We start from the raw sequence: 23449 nt of genomic DNA, 5'->3' as shown, positions 1-23449 counted from the left end.
GCAAGAGTGATCTTTCTAAAATGTCTGTTTGATCATGCTACCCAACTTCTTAAATCCTTCAGATTCTATTCTTTTAGGACAATTACTTAGCATGGCATGCAAGGTCCTTTACAGTCTCTGCTATTGGTTTACTTCCCCATCTTCTCGAACTTTACATTTCAACCTTATTCAAGATGCAGTGTCCCCAGATGCCTTTCTTTCTTGTATCACAAAGGCTTTGAACATGCAACTTCCATGAAAACACTGCTGCTGCTGCTACTGCTAAATCGCTTCAGTCGTGTCCGACTCTGCGCAACCCCCATAGGCAGCCCACCAGGCTCCTCCATCCATGGGATTGTCTAGGCAAGAGTACTGGGATGGGTTGCCATTTCCTTCTCCGGAAAACACTGCAATATCTATTAATAAGATTTTCCATATTGACAACACTGTGATTTAGACTCAGAGGTCCTGATCTCTTCCCCACCCAGATTTGGATGATTTACCCCTCTATGATTCTCCCATTGTACCTCGACATACCCTGAGTGTATTTTTCACATAATATTGCTATGTTTTTGTTTCGTTTAGTTCCCACTAGACTCTAAAGTCTTTGAAGGCAGTGAGTATGTTTACTTGCTATTGTATCCCCATCATATACAGCAGAGGGCATGGCAAATATTAGGCACACAAAATGAGTTTGATGAATCAATCAGTGAATGAGTGGGCATTAAATTTTAAATAAATTTTAGGGTTAAATCTTAGGATCTTTCCTGTAGTTCAGATGGCAAAGAATCTGCCTGCAATGGAGGAGCCCTGGGTTTGATCCCTGGATTGAGAGGATCCTCTGGAGAAGAGAATGGCAATCCACTTCAGTATTCTTGCCTGGAGAAACCCGTAGACAGAGGAGCCTGGCGGGCTACAGTCCATGGGGTTGCAAAGAGTCCGACATGACTGAGCGACTAACACTACTACACTAAGTACATCTTAAGAAAGTATGAGGGCTGTGAAGATAAAAAGTGTCTCAAAAAGAATCATTCATAATGACTTTAAAAAAAGCCCTATAAGAACATTTAGGTAACCTGGAGTACTTTAGAGTCCAAGGTTTGAGGTCCTTTTAATTCCACCCAAGCAAGAACCAAAGTTTATTTCATAACTACAGGAGGGAATTCTTTCTGTGTTATAGTTTAGCACTCAATTCACATCAAACAAGCCATTTAGTTATCTTGGGCCAAATGTAGGTCAGCATCACAGTATATGATCAGAGATTAGGCAGGAGCCACTCTTTGTGTAAGAAGAAATCATAGCATTTTATGCAGCCAGTTTGGAAGAATGGAGACATTGAGGTCTTCTCTGCAATCATATGCTGCCAAAGAGTACTAAATGCTTAGCCATTTATAACGAAACAATAATGTAGCCTTGTCACTCATTTGACCTTGTTCAAAATATCATATATGAATGCATATATGTGGAATCTAGAAAAATGCTATCTTATTGATGATCTCCCTTGCAAAACAGTAATAGAGATGCAGACACAGAGAACAAATGTAGGGACACCAGGAAGAGGAGTGAGAGAATGGGATGAACTAGGAGATTGGGACTGCCATCATACACTACTGATACTATGTAAAAAATAGATAGCCAGTGAAAACCTACTGTAGAGCTCAGGGAAACCTACTCAGTGCTCTGTGGGGACCTAAATGGGAAGGAAATCCAAAAAAAGAGGGGATATATGTATACATATAGCTGACTTACTTTGCTATACACTAGAAACTAACACAACATTGTGAAGCAACTATACTATACTATAATAGAGATTAATTTTTTCAACTGTTCATTCAAAAATGTGTCCAAGCTGCTTCTCTCACTGCACTTTATTTCAGAGTGGCTTTCTTAACTCTGGCTAGTTATTGCCTCATAAATCCATAAAAGTCATACAATCACTTCCCTAATTTGTTCTACTCATCATTACTGCTCTGTATACCCAGACAGCCTTAGGAATTTAGCCACACAACTAAGTGTTTGGACATAAGGTAGTCAAATAGGAAGAAGGGACGTGCCACCCCATTTGTTTGTAGACTGGATATTAGAATAAAAAATATGCAGGTGCCCAACCAGCAACTAAAAGCAAAGACTTCAAAACTGAAGTGTTCACTTTTAAGAGTTCTGCTGGCCTGTGCTACCTGTTTCTTTTTTTGTTTTTTATTTTTTTGCCTAAAAAGAAACACTCTTTTAGCTCCTCCTTATCTCATCCTCCAAGAATCTTTGGAATAGAAAAGATTCATCCCTAAACACTCACGTTTTGTTTTAATTTGGGCTTCCCAGGTGGTGCTAGTGGTAAAGGCTTGCCTGTCAATGCAGGGGAAGAGACTCAGGTTCAGTCCCTGGGTTGGGAAGATCCCCTGGAGGAGGGCATGGCAACCCACTCCAGTATGCTTGCCTGGAGAATCCCACAGACAGAGGAGCCTGGCGGGTATGGTCCATAGGGTTGCGAAGAGTCAGACACGACTGAAGTGACTTCGCATAGCAGCATGTTTCCCACCACAAGAATGGCAGTTGCTTACTCTTAAAACCTTATAAAAGTGACTCTAAAAGTATATCATTTTTTCATTAAAAATGAAAGCATTAGTAAAAATTAAACTTGGATGTGAGACCATTGGGAATATGAAACAAGATAGATAACAGAATAGTTCCTAGTTGAGACAGTCACCTTGGATCCACTGCAAGGTAATGAAATTGGTCAGTGGGATGGGAAACAGTCAGGAGAAGAAAGGCTGGGCTTTCCTGGTGGCTCATCAGTAAAGAATCTGCCTGCCAATGAAGAAGACACAGGTTCAATCCTTGGGTTGGGAAGATCCCCTGGCGAAGGAAATGGCAACCCACTCCAGTAATCTTGGCTCTGGGAAATCCCCTGGACAGATGAGCCTGATGGGCTATAGTCCATGGGGTCACAAAGAGCTGGACACAACTAAGCAACTAAACAACAACTTAATGATGCTTTCAAATTGTGGTGCTGGAGAAGACTCTTTCCAGTCCCTTGGACTGCAAGGAAATCAAATCAGTCAGTCCTAAAGGAAATCAACCCTGAATATTAATTGGAAGGACTGATGTTAAAGCTGAAGCTCCAATACTTTGGCCACCTCACGTGATGAGTCAAATCACTGGAAAGGATCCCGATGTTAGGAAAGACTGAAAGCAACAGGAGAAGGGGATGGCGGAGGATGAGATGGCTGGATAGCATCATTGTCTCAATGGACATGAATTTGAACAACCTTTGGGAGATAGTGGAGGACAGAGGAGTCTGGCATGCTGCATTCCTTGTGGTCGCAAAGAGTGAGACAGGACTTAGTGATTAAATAGCAACAGGGAGAAGAAAGAGAAAACCATAACAGTGCTTGAAGATTTTGTAAGTGCTTAGAGATAAGTCTTCATTATCAATGAAGGTATGAAGTAACTTGGGGAAGCTGGGGATCCTAACCTGATGTTCATACCCTGTTTTTACAAACCACACCATAAACTGCTATTTTGCTCTTTTATTTTTTCCCAAAAAAAGTTTTCTTTTCCTGCTTCTGTTCAAAGTTTCTAGTGATAATACTTTTGATAAAATGTTTCTTTCTAAAATTTTACAAAGACAGAGATGACATTATTCCCCAAGCGATATACCTATATACATCTTTCTGGACATTTCTGGTTCTTTCAATTTCTCCAGGAATTATTTCCAGACAAGGCAGCAGAGATTGGCTATTCACCAAGTTCATTTAGCTTTTCATCTGAGCCCACAGCTATATTTCTCTCTCTCCCTTGCAGTTAGGTGTGAAAATGTGACTTGACACTTGCCAAAGAAATGTGGTCAGAAATGATATAAACCATAAAATCTTGTACTTCTAGTGCTGGCCAAAAAAAATCCTCCCACCTGACTGTCCAATCTCTTTCTTTATTTCTCTTGTCCAATGGCTTCATGCCTACATGCAGGGTAACATCAGAATACACATGTGAAAGATGGTAGAGTCTTTGTGAGTCTGGATTCCTACAAGAAGCTGCGCTCTTTATCATGTGTAAGAAATCAATGTCTATTGTGGTAAGCCACTAACATCTCCGAGTTTGTCTGCTAAAACAGCTAAAGTTATTCTAAAACAGATGGTATCCAGAAATAGACCAAAAGAAAGAATAATCTTGCAAAAGTATATTGTCGATATTTTTGCATGCCTTCTCCTCTACCTTCTTCTCCTCCTCTTTCTTTTTTCGCTTTAACGCCTTTATTTATCTCACTTTGGGGATTTCTTTATCTATTATCTCTGTGACTTCCAGAATTTCAAAGTTCAATCTGGCACTAAGTCTATGTAAACAGTATCAGAGGAAGCAGGGAAACAAATTACCACTGCTCTCATGTTCCCTCTTCAAACATGGCAGCTTGAACCACTCGAAACAGAAGACGTGAAAAACACTGGGGAAATCTAGTCTATGTAAGGATTACAGTTGTGTCTCTTTTTCTACCTTTTGTTCCAGGAGACAAGGTCCGAAAATGAACTACCCATCTGTGACAGCCTATGGTCATTCTACTATAACTCTGTTTTCAAACAGCCATTAAAAACAAATTAATTCTCCAGGTTTGCTTTGATCGCTTATCTGGTTTGTTATGGTGACTACATCTGAACTTATCAAGCCATCCCAGTATTTTGTAGGGATATTGTTTCCTACAAAATAAGTGCTTTGCTTCCCTCCAACAACAGTGGCATCTTATTGTTATAGAAAAAGTAATCGCAACCACACAGTCAAAAGCACACTCTTTGAGCCCAAATAGAAATAAAAAATATTTTGATAATTAATCAAGAATATAACAAAAGCAATTAAAGGAATGTTTGCTGAGAAACTCCATTACAATTTTATATTAAGGAAACGGCAATCCACTCTAGCACTCTTGCCTGGAAAATCCCATGGACGGAGGAGCCTGATAGGCTACAGTCCATGGGGTCGCAATGAGTCGGACACGACTAAGCCACTTCACTTCACTTTTCTCAACTCAGGAGCCAAAGCTCATGTCTTCAACAATTTACTTCTGTTAGATGAGAATCAGATGATTTATAAGTGTGTTTTGAGTCAATAGCAGTATGAAAGATCACATACGAGATGTAAGATCTACAGGTAGCTAAGAAAAGCTTAAAATAAACCTTAGATAGTAGGAGATGATAGGATAAAACAAAGAAGATACTTGCAAGGAAGGCAGAAACACTTAAGGTTTACTTGCCTAAAAAACAACCTGTAGAGATATGGGGATGAGGGGATGTGGGCTTTGAAGAGAAATAAACCTGGGTTCAAATTCTGATTCCGCTTCCTACTAGATGTGAGTCCTTGGGCTAGATTTATTTGACATGCCTCACCCTCTGTTTCCTCCTCTGTAAAATGGGTGGGTATAATATGTCTCTAGTTTACCGGGCTGGTATGGGAATTAGTAGGTAAAGTCACACATATTAGGTAGTTATTATAAGCTGCAGTTATGGATGTATCTGGAAAAGATTTACTGTTGACCTAGAAGTCATATTGGTTTTTCTCCAAAATGAAGTAAAGATATCAGAGTTTCTCATCTAAAAGTTCTACAGAGATTTCTTTTCCTAATTCATCCACCACATTGGCAGAAATAGCACTGTAAGCTTAACTTGGCTAAAGTTTGCTTCATTCATCTGTCAACAAGATTCCGGGCTTCAAATCAATTGTTGACAATTGTTGAAGGTGGACAGAACAGAACAGGTGTTGTATTTCACACCTCGGAGGGTTCTACTCTACTAACAATAACATATCTTTGTCAGTCAGGCACAATTATAGCACTCGATAAACTGATACAAATGAAAAAGCCAGTTAAAACAGGTCTCCTGACTCTGTTCTGGCCACTGTTATAGGACTTGTTTGAGTCTGTTACATGTGAAGCAGAATGGCATCTCCTTTGGGGACAAAAGGACACAGAGAGGGCATCTCCCACTGACTCCAAAAAGTCAAAACCAGCGCACAATTTGCCACACTTAAAAATGCTGAAGTTATTTTGTACATTTTGATCATACTCTTTGCTTCTTATTGAAACATAAATGTGTTTTTGAGATATCCAAAATAGAAGGTATAATTTCATGCCATCTGGAATCAGGTAACACAGCGGTCAGACAAATCATTCTACCAAATACATTTGTAAAATCCAAGCTAGGTACTCCAAGTATTTGCATGGATTTCTTTAGAGCAGTGTTTTAACACATATTACTTTTATAAGAAAGAATATAGAAAAAAGCACCTGATATTCACATAAAATAAATTACATACATTATCATAAAGTTGTTCTACTGCAGCTATTTATAGCAAAGATTCCTGTGGTAGCAATATCTTTTTATCAAATGGATAAGGCTGAGTAAAAAGCTGAACAACTTCCGAAAGAGTATGTCGATATGCGGGATCTATTTCAAGTTTTATTTTAAGTTTTAAATTATAAACAATCTTATTATGCAAGATATAGAAACTGACAGAAGTAACACTCCAGCCACAAATAATTCTACTGTGATATTGCCAAGTTTTCCAAATATATCAAATAAATATGTTACTGTAAGGTTTTCTAAATTAAATTCTATTATTAAGTGTTTTTCCCTCCTCAATCTTGAGAGTATTACTGCAGGAGGGTGATCAAAAAAGGTGACTCTCAGTGACAAAAGAGATCTATCTGCTATTGTCCCTTGGGGAAAACCAATTTTCCATTTATTTGTTTGTTTTGATGAGGGCCCCAATGCTGTCTTTTGCACCAGTGATCACATATAACAAAGTGAATGATAAGAAAAAACACATCAGGACACAAAGTTATACTTCAGTCTTTCTGTACATGTGAAATTATAGGACCACAGAAGTTCACAGTTAGATGGAAGTTGGAAGGATTTATTGGATACTTGACATAGATTCTATGCCATGCATTGTTCATCAGAAACAAGGTTATTTAATTTTCAGACTACTTTTGTGTGTTACATTTAATTTACAGAGTGGCGGCATGGCAATTATCATTAAAATCGCTGCATAAGCCTCGATATTTTATCCATTTTACATTTGTTGAGATAAATATTTTGTGTTAAACAGAATTAGGGAAATAAAATTTCTAGAAATAAAATTACAGAAACTTTAAAATTTCACTTTATCGAAAAGAAATGGAAGGAAAAATACACATAAAATTAAAATGCTCAAAATAGGAGGAGTATGGTCACTGCAAGTTCCAATTGTCAATAATTGGATACTGAATCTAAAAAAATATAAAATTGATCATTCTGTTTAATCATAATAACACCACTGTTTATCCATTTTTATTCAGATTCAAGAAATATTTTACAAAGCCACCTAAAGCAAAATTTGATGAAAAGCAAGTACTTCTTAAAAATCATGTATGGGGGTTTGGAAGACTTGAGGATTTCACCCATAAGGGCTCCAGGAGTATGGGGTCCCAAATACTTACTACAATACAAGTACTGTGCTTGCTTCTACAGTAAGACTCCATCCTATCAGGAAAGGTAGCACAATGAATAAACATTTTTTTTTCTTTTTTTCATGAGCAATGTTTTTTTTTAATCTTAACTGTAAGCAACTTGAGCTAGTTTTTAGTCAGCATAAGAACTCACAATTATACCTTATTTCTTTGATTTGATGCAATTTGCTAAACACATTATAGACATTATAACTTCTTTAAAATGCAGCTGAGAGGCCATAGTATTAATGCGTGTTATGTTGATTAGCCATTTTACATTTTTATCATGCTTTTATTACATGTAATTATTTATATCAAGAAATATGACTTGGTGTTAAATCATTATGTTGTATCCCTGAAACTAATAATATTGTAAATTAACTATAGTTCAATAAAAAAAGAATTATGATTTGGCCCATAGCCTGCCAAAGCTGTGTAACAATGACCCATGTTATAATATATTCATGATTTCGAGGAAGAAAGATAATATGGTAAGCAGAAAGTATTTAGAATCAGACATATCTAACTGAATTCACACTTTGCAAATCCTCTTTATCTGTACATGCGTGCCTGCCAAGTCGCTTCAGTCGTGTCCTACTCTTTGCAACCCCATGGACTGTAGCCCATCAGGCTCCTCTGTCCATGGGATTCTCCAGCAAGAATACTGGAGTGGGCTGCCATGCCCTCCTGCAGGGAATCTTCCCCAAACAGGGATCCAATTCGCATCTCTTATGGTTTGTGTGTTGGCAGGCAGTTTCCTTACCACCAGCACCACTTGGGAGGCCCAATTGATAATTAACCTCCATGAGCCTCACTTTCCTTGTTGAAAAATGGTAATGTTTAGGGATATTAATGATAATGGGAATGGTAATATCAGAGACAAAATATACGTTATGTGAAATGCCTAGAATATTGCCTGCCCATATACAGGGGCTTAAAACACACTAGTCCTCTTTTTAAATATACAATTTAAAAAGCTAAAATCAATTGAAATCTTTTAGAGTAGAGAGCCTACACTAATGGGAAGCCCCCCAAAAGAGCAGGAGCCACATGGCTATCTAAATTTGTGAAGGACCAAAGAGGAAATTCTAGCATCCTGAATGTCATCATAAGGCAGAGATGAAATAGAACTACCTCTGGCCTACCTAATATGTACATCCACAAAAAGAAGCCTTGAACACTCTATTCTGGATGTAATCTCCAAGGTTTCCTTTGAGTGGTAGTGGTTTGTTTCTAGTTTAAAAGACAGAGGTTTAAATATGAAGCCAAAGACCTGGGGCATGCCATCTGCCTAGCATTAAGCAAGAGCTGAAAGTCAGTTACAGAAAAAAAAAGTCATTTCTAAGATGATTTATGTTCCATCCTTGAACATGGCAGGAAGACTGCAAAAGATATTTGGAAGCCAATGCTTCCTCTGAATCAAGTAAACGAGTATATTGTAAGCCCCTCTCCCTGGACCAAGCTGGCCTGTGCGGGAAGTTGCCAACACAGAGTCTGTGAACCCTGGAGCACACTGGCTTCTTGGGATGAGAAAACAAGGCCAATGATCACTGCTACTGTGAACGTACAGCTCCGAGTACAGCACTGGGGTCAGACGACAGATATCCAGGATATTATTCAAAAACACATCTACCTCAAAGCTGACAAGATAATCTGTTCCTGTGAGTGCAAAGCAGACTGGAATGCTGTAGCTATGACCCTACTCAAGGAAAGAAAAAAGAAAGTGCAACTCTCCCAGGGGCCCCAACTCAAGCTCTTTATGCAGGCAATACTCCAAGGGACTTCAAAGGGAGTGTTGCCTATGGAGTGAGCCTGGACCAAGCCCTCTGGGGGTATCACTTCCGTGATCATGTTGCCATCTACATTTCGTGTGCTGGCAAATGTAAATATTTCAGATACAGGCTTAAATGAATGAAAGAAGTGTGAAAGAGCTTGGGGGATTGCTCGCAAAGAAACCTCAGGATTCCAGGAAAAACATTTAATATCAGGAGATTCATAAGTTATTCCAAAATTACCAAGAGAATAATTGGTTTGTGATTATATTAAAAATAAAGATTTAATTGACGTATACTGCCCTCTAACACATCATATGATCACACAATAGTATACTTAAAAAAATAATTTCCCAAAGTTAAATACTAAAGGTCAGCAACATTTTTCTAATTGAAATGCAGATTATACTTTGATATTTTAACAAAGTTTTAACATACGTGGTCCTGATTAACGCAGAAGAGCCAAAAGTCAGCAAATATACTTACAGGAGGACCTATGATCGGAGGAGAGTGGAGAGAATAAGAAAAAGAGAAGTAAATTAGTGAATATGCCAAAAAGTAAGATGAAATAAAACATGAAAGCATCATCATAATCATCAACATAATCCACGAGACACAGAAGTCACTCAAGAATTCAGTGATTCTTAGTCATTTTTTGATCATGGACCTACAAGACCATATCAGAAAAATACATTTACATCTATGTGCACACAAAATTTTATGTAAAGTTTCAAGGAGTATTCAGATTCCCTGAGGCCCATTTATGAATTACTGAGAGGTTCATGTATTTTAAGCAAAGACTGTCTAATTTATATATCCAAAATTTAGATAATATGAATCAGGAGGGTCTTTAGTCTTCCTGATTGTAAACAATTGATGTCCAATTTTCTTGAGTTTGGTAAAATGGCTAAATCAAAAATGTACCATTATTTTTTTTTTAAGAATCTTTACCATTCAGTAGTATTTTCAATCTGTAAAAGACTAAGTCCTGATGTTTATATGTTTCTTTAAAAGTGTGTATCTCATCAAAATACAGGCAAAGTCTAAGAAAATTTCAGTATTTCACACACCATATGCTCAATTAAAGCACCAGTTCTCAGTAGTCAGAAAGTTGGGAACTGATTTTCATATTTTCTGTAAAATTGCCTAAGTATAACTTTTTACTTTTTTCCCCTTAATCATCTTTCTTTCTTTTGACACAAAGATCAATTCAGTGATTATTTGGGTCCACCAATGTTTTATCATTTTTTTCCTTGAAAACAAATTTATAAAGCATCCTCTGTTATAAACCTTCAAATTCATGAAGGGGATATCTATATAACTTTCCAATTATTTAGAGTGAATGAGCTATAAAGATAACTTTTGAGAATTTCTTTAAAGGAATTAAGCAGATACTTTTTCATAAAACCTTTTGACTTTGACATAATTTTTCCAAGAGGGAGCAGATGAGACAAAAACCCAATCTGCTGTCTTATCTTTTTGATGTGTTAGTATTTCCACTGTTTTAACCCTTAGTGGATTGTTTTTAATGCTAATAAATACTTGTAGGTAGAAAATATTGAAAAATAACATTTCTTACTAAAATCAGACCTTTAATTACCTTCCTCTTATCTTTCAAGAAAGAACTGATACCCTGTTAAGACTTCACATTTACATTTACATTTTTGGAGTCTTAGACTTTATAAAAGTATTAATAATACTATAACTGAACACACCCACTTGAATATCTTGGTTTCAAAAAATAGTTTTTATTTGACTTTGCATATAGGGATTTGGCCTGAAACCAAAAGAAAAAAGAAAAACACTGAAATGGGTATCAGGACAATTGGTTGTGCTTCAAGTTCTGCTCATTAAAAAAAAAAAAAACCTGCATGGGCTTTGCTAAACCACCCGATGGCTCTGGGCCACCATTTCCTCAACTAGAAAATGAAAACTCTGGACTGATTACTAAGACGCCTGTCATCACTAAAATGCTATGGCTATACAAGAGGAATAAAACTTCTCAAGTTTTGAAAAGAATGAGAATAGAAGCATGACAAAATTTTGCCAGTTGGATAAAATAATAATAATCTTTCCAAGACATATGCCCTGGTGTCCCAAGGCGGAGGTTTCTGCAGAGAACCTGCCCTGACTGACCACCTGTGTAGATGGAAAGCAGGTGATGCTGTCACACTGTGTGTGGCTAAGAAATTCTCCACTGTACACTGAAAGGGCAGATTTAGCCTAAAGAAGCCAAAATAGGGTGCCAGGGGTTATTAAACTGTAATAACATTTTGCAAACCTCTCCTTCCTACAGCTTGATGCAAATGAGATAAAAAAATTCTAGATGTAGCAGAGAAGATTTAACATCACACACACACACACACACACACACAGACGCATGGATACAACACCCAACAAAACAATACAATCACTAATTAGGAGGAACAGATGTGGGACCCTCACCAGGATATGAATGACACAGGACAGCTGAAAGAGAGACTTACCAGATTCTCCTCTTCGGCCCCTCTTACCTCGTTTCCCTGGAGGACCTGAAAGACAAAGAACAATTTTTGGAATTTTTTATTCCAAAACGGCTAGTAAATGATTTCTATATATTTTATCACTGTTTTGACTAACATGAAAAGGACCAGAGATTTGTAAAGGCTAACTTTGTCTCTGGTGTTCCAGCGTAATCTATTTAGCTGCATTTAATTATAAAAGCTGTCCTAGACCTCTAACCAACGACGTGTTACTTAGAAACACTAAAGATTCAGAATTTTTGTTCATCCTGCCTAGATATCATCAGTAAGAAAGGGTTTATAAGGAAACTGGCGATGCTGAGAGTTCATGTCTCTTAGGAAAATTTCTTTTCTGAAGATTTCAGTATATTAATAATTAAAAGCACTAAATAAAAGTGATTACAGTTTCTCTTCAGTCACGTTCATCAGACTTCTTTTGAAAATATTTAGTTGGCAGTTAGTTAAATGTATGTACTAGTAACGTAAATAATTTGTACAAATATTTCTATTTTATTAAACATTATTATTTTATTTTATTTATTATTAAATGTGAGTTTTTATAGATTGGAATTTCTCTAATAACACACTGACTTAAAATCAGAATGCTTTTAATTGGAAAGCCTTTAGGGAGGAGCTATCGGTCTCATTTTTCTGAAGGGCTAGCTCATTCAATAAGTGTTTAGTCTTTATGATGATCTCGTTTCAAAAGCGGAGGAAAAAACTCTGTTTCTTCAGTGAATTGCCTATGAAGACCACCAAGCTAGTATGTGTCAGACTTGCACATGTTTCTAGATATTCATGGATTTCAAGCCATTGCTCTCAATTATATAATTTCTGCCCTCATTTCCTTGGTTAGGAACAGCTCCCACTGAATTATGATCCCAGCAGATAGAAGAGAATAATCAGCTCACAATGAGAATCGATATCTTACTATATTTGCTGGGAGGAAGAAGCCAAGGAAAACACAGAACTGCCTGGTTTTGAAGAACAAGTTGCAAAGGCGGATCAATGACTTCTGAACTCTAAGTTCAAGGCACAGAAGCCCAGGCCTTGCACCCAGGCGACTCTTAACTGGAATCTGGAGCCACCGACTTCCACATGGAGACACCATCACAGGAAATGAAGATATCAGTGGGCCAGATCAGTTTCCCAGCAAGCCCTTAGACAGAGTAAGTCTGCCTACCTGTGCTTTCTAAGAGGTTTAAAAAGCAATCAAACAATAAGATCAATTGAAAATATTAGGAGAAGCAGTTTTGAAGAAGAATTCAAATTTGAACTGGCATTTGAAATTTCAGACTTCATTCTATATTCTGGAATAAAGAGAGATTTTCATCAGACTCAAGGTATCTTTGGCCAGATGGGGAGCATGAGGAGAAACATAAAAATAGGTAAATAAACCCAGGGAATCCTAATAGGTATGAAAAATATACATTTATATACATACTCAAAAACACACATATTCATCAGTTCAGTCGCTCAGTCGTGTCCGACTCTTTGCGACCCCATGAATCGCAGCACGCCAGGCCTCCCTGTCCATCACCAACTCCCGGAGTTCACTCAGACTCACGTTGACTAATTCTGATATATAATATACAATGTCCTTTGGATTAGGAATCAGTATTTTTATATTACAAAATAAAGCAAGAAGTGTTTAGCATCTACTAGATACTTATGTTGTCCGTGATCTGCATAGTTAGGACTATAGGTCCTCATGTATTAGATGGATATCTGTTCTGAAGAAACAAAGAAGTTGAAAAGACTAAAATACCATGCATGAAAAATCCATTAGTAGTATGTTGTAAAGATGGCACATGAGTTTATGCTCTGATTTGTTCCTTCTACTCTAAACATAGTCAATTATAAAAAGCAAAAAACATTTAGAAGTATTTGTATTTGAAAAAGTCAGGCAAGTCTGCAGGCCAGAAATAGACCAGAAATGTAAAGTGGAGAGCAGAGATAAAGCATGAACCTGCTTGGCCCTAGTTCTAGGGGTAGAATCGGTGCCCATGGGTTCTATCCCTGAAGAATAAATGCTCAAAACTTCTCTCATCAGAGCCAGACTCACTTTTTGAAGCTGGGGGCTGATAAATGCTGAAGAGAAGCTGAAAAAGACCTAGATCTCTGGAATATAGATATACTCTCTCAATTGGAAAGTGAAGTAAGCCTCTGTTGGTTTGATACATAATTCTGTGATATTCCCAACATAAATCTGGGACAGGAGTCCGGAAACACCATTTTAAAACAAACCTGCTTTAGAAAGCTGGGAGGTCAGGTAAAGACAAACATAAAATGATTAGGTAAGAAAGGGTGAATACAGAGCAAAGAAAGGCAGACACACACACAGAGAAAACTATATACCCACAGATACACTCAAAACCTCCAACATAAAAAGAGCATAGAAATCAAAGTTCCAAAACATATGAAGAAATCTAATGCTAAGAAAGGTAGCATTCAAGATCACGGATTTGTTTCAGGTAAAATTAATTAATTTGAAGAAAGCATCAGACAAAGATTAGTATGTTAATTGTGCTTTAAGAGATAAATGAAATAACATCCACTAAAGAGCAAGGGATTTTAAAAATAAACAAGGAAAAAAGGAACACGTGGATTTGAAAGAAAATCCTTTAGAAACCTTGAAAATGGTCACTGAAATTTAAGTAAAAAAGATAAATCTGTTAAATGCTAGCCTGGATATGGTTGAAGAAGGAATAGATTTGGAAGATGTAGAATGCAGCCCTGAGAGACAGATCCAGTATCTATGTCTCTAACTATCCACTGTGGTCTGAATGTAAGTGTATCATGCAAATTCACAGGTTGAGATTCTAACCCCCAAAGATGGTGATATTAGGAGTGAGGTCTTTTGGAGGTGTTTAATCATGAAGCTGGAGCCCTCATGAATGGAACTTATATAAAGACCCCAAAGAGATCCCTAGTCCCTTCCACTATGTGAGGACACAATGAAAAGTCGCCGGCTATGAACCTGGAAAAGGGCCCTCATCTGAAGGTGGCCACGCTGGCACCTTGATCTTAGACGTCCCCGCCTCCAAAACATGAGAAATAAATTTCTGTTATTCATAAGCTACCCATCTGTGGTATTTTATTATAGTAGCCCAAACAGAATACGACTCTGTCATCTATCTAGCTCGCTAGCTACTTACCTCTCTATCCATCCATTCATCCATCCATCTATCTATTGTTGCTGCTGTTGTTTAGTCACTAAGTCTTGTCTGACTCTTTCATGACCCCATGGACTATAGCCTGCCAGGATCCTCTGTCCATGGGATTCTCCAGGCAAGAATTCTGGAGTGGGGTGCCATTTCCTCCTCCAGGGGAATCTTCCTGATCCAGGGATCAAACCTGCGTCTCCTGCATTGGCAGGCAGGACCTTTACCATTTAGTCACCAGGGAAGCCTCATCTATCCATGCTATAAGGAAAAATTTTACTTATAAGAGAACTCAAAAGAAGTGATAGGGAAGCCTTCGTTTAAGAGATAATATTTGAGACTATTCCAGAATTGAAAAAGGGAGATCTAAGATAGAACTTACACTCAAGTGGCAAGTAAAAATAAACCACACAAACACAAAGAAGGAGAAACTTAGAAACATTCTAGGATAAAGAAAAAAATGTTAAGAACTACCAGAGAGAAGATACCATGGGAGATAATTAAATTGATTGCTGTCTTATCCATAACAAAGGTGCCAGAAGGGCCCAGACCTGATTTTTATGAAAAGTTTTTGGAGCCTATAATTATATCTGTTTATTGGAATTACTTTATCACTTTCTTCTTATATTTTTCTCTTAAATATTAATATAATATATCAAGTAAAAACAATAATTATATAAATGTCCAATAATAATTTGAAATTAACTTTTAAAAATATTTTTAAAATATCGGATTATAAAAGAATGATCAAAGAAGCAATATATTTGAAGAAATCAAGCAACAAAGTTAAGGGGACTCCTTGGCAGTTCAGTGGTTAGGACTCAGTGTTTTCATAGTCATGGGCCTGGGTTCTCTCCTGGTTGGAGAACTAAGATACCACAATCCATGTCAGGGAAAAAAAAAAGAACATGTTTGCCTTACATACTTACTTTGAAGGCTTACAGAAATGCACCAAATACTGTGGGAAAGTTGCTTATTATTTTGAGAGTTGCGAAAAAAATAAAGTCTAAGGAAACTGGGAAGATATTTGGTAAGACAGATACCTATTGACTATGACAAGGTTTTCCAAAGAGTTTCATAATATTTGAGAGAAAAAATGAAGCTAAACTAAGTTATGAGAAATGAGAATCTAAACCCTATTGGATTTACAAAGAAAATACTAGATTTGAGAAGAGCATGTTATAACCGTTATAAGAAGCAGAAGACTGGAATGAGCACTATACTAATAAATGATACAAAACACACAGTGACACCTAGAGATCTTGCAGACAAAGAAAATAAACAGGGGTTTTTAAGAAGTCTACCGTGCGGATCACTTGATATCACTTTTGAATTTAAAGCAAAATTAATTAAAAATGATATGCATGGAATGAACTTGACAATGGACGGCTGGCAGATCAACAGAGTGAAAAAATTAGGAAAGACAAATGATAGATGCTTCCCAGACCAGACCGATGTTAACAATAGTTGAAAAAGATAATGACCATTCCTATTCCAAACTGAGTGATGAAATGTCAGCCAGGCATGAGCTGTAAGAACAAATATAGAAGCTGGAACCTGATTCTTATTCACTGAATTTGGCCAGATCCTTGCAGCACATATTCTGAGTGAATTTTCTCAGCAGAAAAACATGACTCTACAAAAGAAACTGGTTCAAGAACATGAATAGGAAGAGGAAAAGCAGAAGCTATCAGCAACAGAGGAAGTAAAAACCTACAGACAATTTATGAAATAAAGAGTAAATTATAGAAAACAGGGGGAGGTGATAAAACCAGACTGTTCTTCAAAATAAGAAAATTCATGGCAACTGATACTGTTCATGCTTCACAAAGAGTTTTTCTTGAGAGATGGTACCAAGACTGTCAGTCTGAGACAGAAATGAGTAAAAATGAGCCATAATGGCAATGTTTTACAGACCAGTGTTGACAGCTTCAACTGCAGACAGATCAAGGTCATCAAATCACATCACAGCAAGGTGTCTTAAGCCAACCCAGTTCTTCTGGCTCACAACTAATATTGTTGGAGCCCTCTACTCCTCAGTAATGATGTACCTACCAGTGATAAGACTATTCTCTAAGGTTAGAGATGTATCTAGAAATAAACATATGCCTGTATATGGGTCTTCCAATGGTCTTGAGGGTGGGTGGTTATCTAGGTATCTAGATGCCCATTTCTGGTTTAGCACATAAATTAGTAAGTCCTGTCAATTCTCTTACGACTTGGGTTGTTTTCTCTTCTCCACTCCAAGTTCAGTTCAGTTCAGTCACTCAGTCATGTCCGACTTTCCGACCCCATGAATCGCAGCACGCCAGGCCTCCCTGTCCATCACCAACTCCCAGAGTTCACTCAGACTCACATTCATCGAGTCGGCGATACCATCCAGCCATCTCATCCTCTGTCGTCCCCTTCTCCTCCTGCCCTCAATCCCTCCCAGCATCAGAGTCTTTTCCAATGAGTCAACTCTTCGCATGAGGTGGCAAAAGTATTAGAGTTTCAGCTTTAGCATCAGTCCTTCCAATGAACACCCAGGACTGATCTCCTTTAGAATGGACTGGTTGGATCTCCTTGCACTCCTAGTTGAACTGAAAGACAGGTACTTTAAGGAAAGATTTTTTTTTAACTGGAATTCTCTATGTATTAAAAAATATTTTTACTGCTAATAAACGTTTGCAATTAAACACAGGGGAAGCATTCAAGAAAAGTTTCAGGATTCATAATTGGCTTGGTATTTTGTTTTAACCTCTGGCTTTCTATTTCAACACATATTTCTGCTGTGTGTGCTTTTCAGGGAGAAGAAAAGGTGGATAGAAACAAAGGGAAGAAATCGACTAAAATGGATTAAAGACTTCAACATAAAAGCTAAAACTGTAAAACTCCTAGTAGAAAATACAGTGGAAAAGATTCTTGACATTGGCCATGCACTGATTTTTTGGATATGACACAAAAAGTACAAGCAATAAAAGCAAACAAAACAAAACAAAACAAAACAAACCAGGATTCAGTTCAGTCAGTTCAGTTCAGTCGCTCAGTCGTGTCCGACTCTTTGCGACCTCATGAATCACAGCACGCCAGGCCTCCCTGTCCATCACCATCTCCCAAGTTCACTCAGACTCACGTCCATCGAGTCCGTGATGCCATCCAGCCATCTCATCCTCGGTCATCCCCTTCTCCTCCTGCCCCCAATCCCTCCCAGCATCAGAGTCTTTTCCAATGAGTCAACTCTTCACATGAGGTGGCCAAAGTACTGGAGTTTCAGCTTCAGCATCATTCCTCCCAAAGAAATCCCAGGGCTGATCTCCTTCAGAATGGACTGCTTGGATCTTCTTGCAGTCCAAGGGATTCTCAAGAGTCTTCTCCAACACCACGGTTCAAACGCATCAATTCTTCGGCACTCAGCCTTCTTCACAGTCAAATTCTCACATCCATACATGACCACAGGAAAAACCATAGCCTTGACTAGACCGACCTTAGTCAGCAAAGTAATGTCTCTGCTTTTGAATATACTATGTAGGTTGGTCATAACTTTCCTTCCAAGGAGTAAGCGTCTTTTAATTTCATGGCTGCAGTCACCATCTGCAGTGATTTTGGAGCCCAAAACAATAAAGTCTGACACTGTTTCTACTGTTTCCCCATCTATTTCCCATGAAGTGATGGGACCAGATGCCATGATCTTCGTTTTCTGAATGTGGAGCTTTAAGCCAACTTTTTCACTCTCCTCTTTCATTTTCATCAAGAGGCTTTTTAGCTCCTCTTCACTCTCTGCCATAAGGGTGGTGTCATCTGCATATCTGAGACTATTGATATTTCTCCCGGCAATCTTGATTCCAGCTGTGTTTCTTCAAGTCCAGCGTTTCTCATGATGTAGTCTGCATAGAAGTTAAATAAGCAGGGTGACAATATACAGCCTTGACGTACTCCTTCTCCTATTTGGAACCAGTCTATTGTTCCATGTCCAGTTCTAACTGTTCCCTCTTGACCTACATACAGATTTCTCAAGAGGCAGGACAAGGTGGGCTGGTATTCCCATCTCTTTTAGAATTTTCCACAGTTTATTGTGATCCACACAGTCAAAGGCTTTGGCATAGTCAAGAAAGCAGAAATAGATGTTTTTCTGGAACTCTCTTGCTTTTTTGATGATCCAGCGGATGTTGGTAATTTGATCTCTGGTTCCTCTGCCTTTTCTAAAACCAACTTGAACATCAGGGAGTTCATGGTTCACGTATTGCTGAAGCCTGGCTTGGAGAATTTTGAGCATTACCTGACTAGCATGTGAGATGAGTGCAATTGTGCAGTAGTTTGAGCATTCTTTGGCATTGCCTTTCTTTGGGATTGGAATGAAAACTGACTTTTTCCAGTCCTGTGGCCACTGCTGACTTTTCCAAATTTCCTGGCATACTGAGTGTAGCACTTTCACAGCATCATCTTTCAGGATTTGAAAGAGCTCAACTGGTATTCCATCACCTCCACTAGCTTTGTTCATAGTGATGCTTTCTAAGGCCCACTTGACTTCACATTCCAAGATGTCTGGCTCTAGATTAGTGATCACATCTTCATGATTATCTGGGTCGTGAAGACCTTTTTTGTACAGTTCTTCTGTGTATTCTTGCCACCTCCTCTTAATATCCTCTGCTTCTGTCAGGTCCAGACCATTTCTGTCCTTTATCGAGCCCGTCTTTGCATGAAATGTTCCCTTGGTATCTCTGATTTTCTTGAAGAGATCTCTATTCTTTCCCATTCTGTTGTTTTCCCCTATTTCTTTGCATTGATCTCTGAAGAAGGCTTTCTTATCTCTTCTTGTTATTCTCTGGAACTCTGCATTCAGATGCTTATATTTTTCCTTTTCTCCTTTGCTTTTCACCTCTCTTCTTTTCACAGCTATTTGTAAGGCCTCCCCAGACAGCCATTTTGCTTCTTTGCATTTCTTTTCCATGGGGATGGTCTTGATCCCTGTCTCCTGTACAATGTCACGAACCTCAGTCCATAGTTCATCAGGCACTCTCTCTATCAGATCTAGACCCTTAAATCTATTTCTCACTTCCACTGTATAATCATAAGGGATTTGATTTAGGTCATACCTGAATGGTCTAGCGGTTTTCCCTACTTTCTTCAATTTCAGTCTGAATTTGGCAATAAGGAGTTCATGATCTGAGCCACAGTCAGCTCCTGGTCTTGTTTTTGTTGACTGTCTAGAGCTTCTCCATCTTTGGCTGCAAAGAATATAAACAATCTGATTTTGGTGTTGACCATCTGGTGATGTCCATGTGTCGAGTCTTCTCTTGTGTTGTTGGAAGAGGGTGTTTGCTATGACCAGTGCATTTTCTTGGCAAAACTCTATTAGCCTTTGCCCTGCTTCATTCCACATTCCAAGGCCAAATTTGCCTGTTACTCCAGGTGTTTCTTGACTTCCTACTTGTGCATTCCAGTCCTCTAGAATGAAAAGGACATCTTTTTTGGGTGTTAGTTCTAAAAGGTCTTGTAGGTCTTCATAAAACCGTTCAACTTCAGTTTCTTCAGCGTTACTGGTTGGGGCATAGACTTGGATAACTGTGATATTGAATGGTTTGCCTTAGAGACGAACAGAGATCATTCTTTCGTTTTTGAGACTGCATCCAAGTACTGCATTTCAGACTCTTTTGTTGACCATGATGGCTACTCCATTTCCTCTGAGGGATTCCTGCCCACAGTAGTAGATGTAATGGTCATCTGAGTTAAATTCACCCATTCCAGGATTACCAAACTGAAAAATCTCTACTACAGAATAGAAGAAAATATTTCCAAGTCATGGATATGATAAGGGGTTAATATCCCAAATATGTAATGGACTCCTACAAGTCAATAGCAAAAAGCCAAATTATCCAATTTTTAAAAATGGGCAAAGGGTCGGAATAGACATTTTTCCAAAGAAGACATACAAATGGCCAGCATAGATTTGAAAGGGTGCTCAACATCACTAATTATCAGATAAATGCAATTGAAACCACAAGGAAGTATTACCTCACACCTGTTAGTCAAGGGGAAAAGAAGATGAGTGTTGGAGATGGTATAGAGAAGAGGACCCTGTTACACATTGGTGGGAATGTAAACTGATGCAACCGCTACAGAAAACATGGAGATTTCTCAAAAAATTGAAACTAGAACTACCATATGATCCAGAAGTCCCACTTGTGGGTATTTACCCAAAGAAGTTGAAATCAGTATCTCAAAAAGATACCTGTACTCCCACACCCATTGCAACATTTTCCACAACAGCCAAGATATGGAAACAAATGTCTATTGACAGACGAATGATGGAAAAAGAAAATGTGTGGTATATATCATATATATATATATATATATATATATATATATATGCAATGGAAAATTCAAGAAGGAAATTCTGGCATTTGCAGCAACATGGATAGATCTGAAGTATACTCTGCTAAGTGAAATAAGCCAGAAACAGGAAAACAAAGACTGTACAATCTCATTTATGTGTAGAATCAAAAACAGTCAAACTCACACAAGCAGAGAGTAGTGGTTGTTGCTAGAGGATAGAGAAAAGGAGAGATTATGGTTAAGGAGTACAGAGTCTTAATTGTGCCAGATAAATAAATTCTGGAGATCTACCATATAACATGGTGCCTATAGCTAATAATTCATTGCTAAAATTTGCTGAGAGGGTACATCTTATGTTATGTTCTTACCACAAAACAATAATAATAATGGTGAAGGTTATGGGAGATGATGGATTGTCTATGACTTTATGATGGTCATGGTTTCACAGATGTATGCTTATTCCGAGCTCATCGACTTCTTCACATTATATGTACAGCTTTTTACATGTCACTCATACTTGAACAAAAGTTCTTTCTTTAAAAAAAGAAAGAAGGCAAAGGCTCTTGCTTTTAGTGACTGTGCTTAGGTCTGTTGTCATTAAACCCTGAAGATGGGGAGAATAATAGTCATCTCTTTATAGACATGACCTAATGGTCACTAATGGCCCGAGTCATTAGGGAATTAATTCTTGACTGAATTTCCGTGAAGGTGGGTAATACATGCACAAACTAATGGCTCAATAAATACTAGCCCCCGCTTTTGCTTCATTTATATGCTCTTTGTATATTTAGTCATAAAGCGATCATAATATATTTGAGTATTTGATAAAAAACACCAATTATATGTGTGAATGAAACTGTGACAGATTAACATTACCTTCCATACATAGTAGGTATATTGTCAAAGTGGCAATTTAGTATAATAAAAAGAATATGAAACAGAGAGTTAAAAGACATAGGTTTTCAGCAATGTGTAAATTGAGCTAACTTCCAATTAACCTCTTTGATTTTGGTGTGTCAAAAATATCTGGTAAACATTTATATGATTATCTTGAGGGTGAAAACTAAACGGCTTTCTACATTATGTTAACCGCCTTCTTTATTTTTCATTATTGCAGCAAAACTTATAAGCTATTTCTGTGCTAATGTTACTGTCACACTGTCTATAAAAATAGCAAGACTTCTAAACAATTCTACCTATTTAATAAAAAGCTAAAACTTCTTAGAAGTTTCATCTCTAGAAACACGGAGATTCTTTAAGGACATCAGAGAAAGTACCATAAAGTACTTCATGGCTGTCCCTTGATATCCACAGGGGAATCACTTCCAGGATCCCCCTCAGATACTAAAATCTTCGAATGCTCAATTTCTTACCTGAAACAGTGTAGCATTTGCAAATAATCTGTGCATATTCTCCTGCATAATGTAAATCATCTCTAGATCACTTTCAGTACGTAATAAATACAATTAAATGCTATGTAAATAGTCACTGGTGTGCAATAACTTCAAGTTCTGCTTTGGGGAACTTTCTAGAAATTTTTTTTCTCATCTTTTCCATCCACAGTTGGTTGAATCCACAGAACCCACAGATACAAAGGACCAACTGTACCCTTATCCTAATTCTGAAGACAGAAAAATAGAAATGTAAGGCAAAGGAAATAGCAAGCACCAGGGCTTGTGGGTAAGCAGGGAACCATTGAGTAAGAAGCAATTAGCAGATGGAGAAGCCCTAAGGGCAGATAAATGCTGGGGTAAGGAGGCCTAGAGAAGAAATGAGTGCAAGGCTAGGATGCCCCTCCATCTCAGTCAGTCCCAGGGATTGGCCTCCAACAGCTGCAAAGGCTCCCAGGGAGGGAGGAACCCATCCAGACACAGAAGAGACAGCGGATCATCCTTTCTGAACGGTCCATCCTCCCTCATCGTCCAGCTACTTTCAGAAGTCTAAACCAGGTTTACCTTCAGATCTTCCAGATTAGCCTCACAGGGAGGCACAGTTGAATTTCAGGACTTCCCCAAAGTCCTCTCACCTGCTCACTTGTTTAACGCCTGAGATTCTTTCACCATAGACCAAAGCTCTGCATTCCACAATTAGACCTAAAGGCTTAAACAGCAAATGCCTAGTAGAAGTCGAATATTAGCTAAAATGTATTTTCTCCATACTCATAGGATGTGTGTCCTAAAACAACCCCAGGAGGTGATTCAGCCCAAAAGTTTTCACCCTGTGCTTCGCACTGACTACCAGAGTAGC

The 23449-nt window shown here is 38.0% G+C and overlaps 1 protein-coding gene across 1 annotated transcript in view; it reads right to left on the bottom strand.

The window, feature by feature from the left end:
- The window catches only part of COL25A1 (collagen type XXV alpha 1 chain), a 527569-nt gene that overhangs the window by 252994 nt on the left and 251126 nt on the right, over window positions 1-23449 (bottom strand). Inside the window, exons 3-4 of the mRNA XM_069593542.1 lie at window positions 11709-11753; window positions 9709-9716 (exon numbers count right to left, since the gene is read on the bottom strand). Of these exons, the coding sequence (XP_069449643.1) occupies window positions 9709-9716; window positions 11709-11753 (53 nt within the window). The remainder of the gene's footprint in view (window positions 1-9708; window positions 9717-11708; window positions 11754-23449) is intronic.

Source organism: Ovis canadensis, chromosome 6 (assembly GCF_042477335.2).
Source record: "Ovis canadensis isolate MfBH-ARS-UI-01 breed Bighorn chromosome 6, ARS-UI_OviCan_v2, whole genome shotgun sequence".
NCBI lineage: Eukaryota > Metazoa > Chordata > Mammalia > Artiodactyla > Bovidae > Ovis > Ovis canadensis.
Note: the sequence above shows the minus strand (reverse complement) of the source record. Positions and strands in the feature narration are given on the sequence as shown.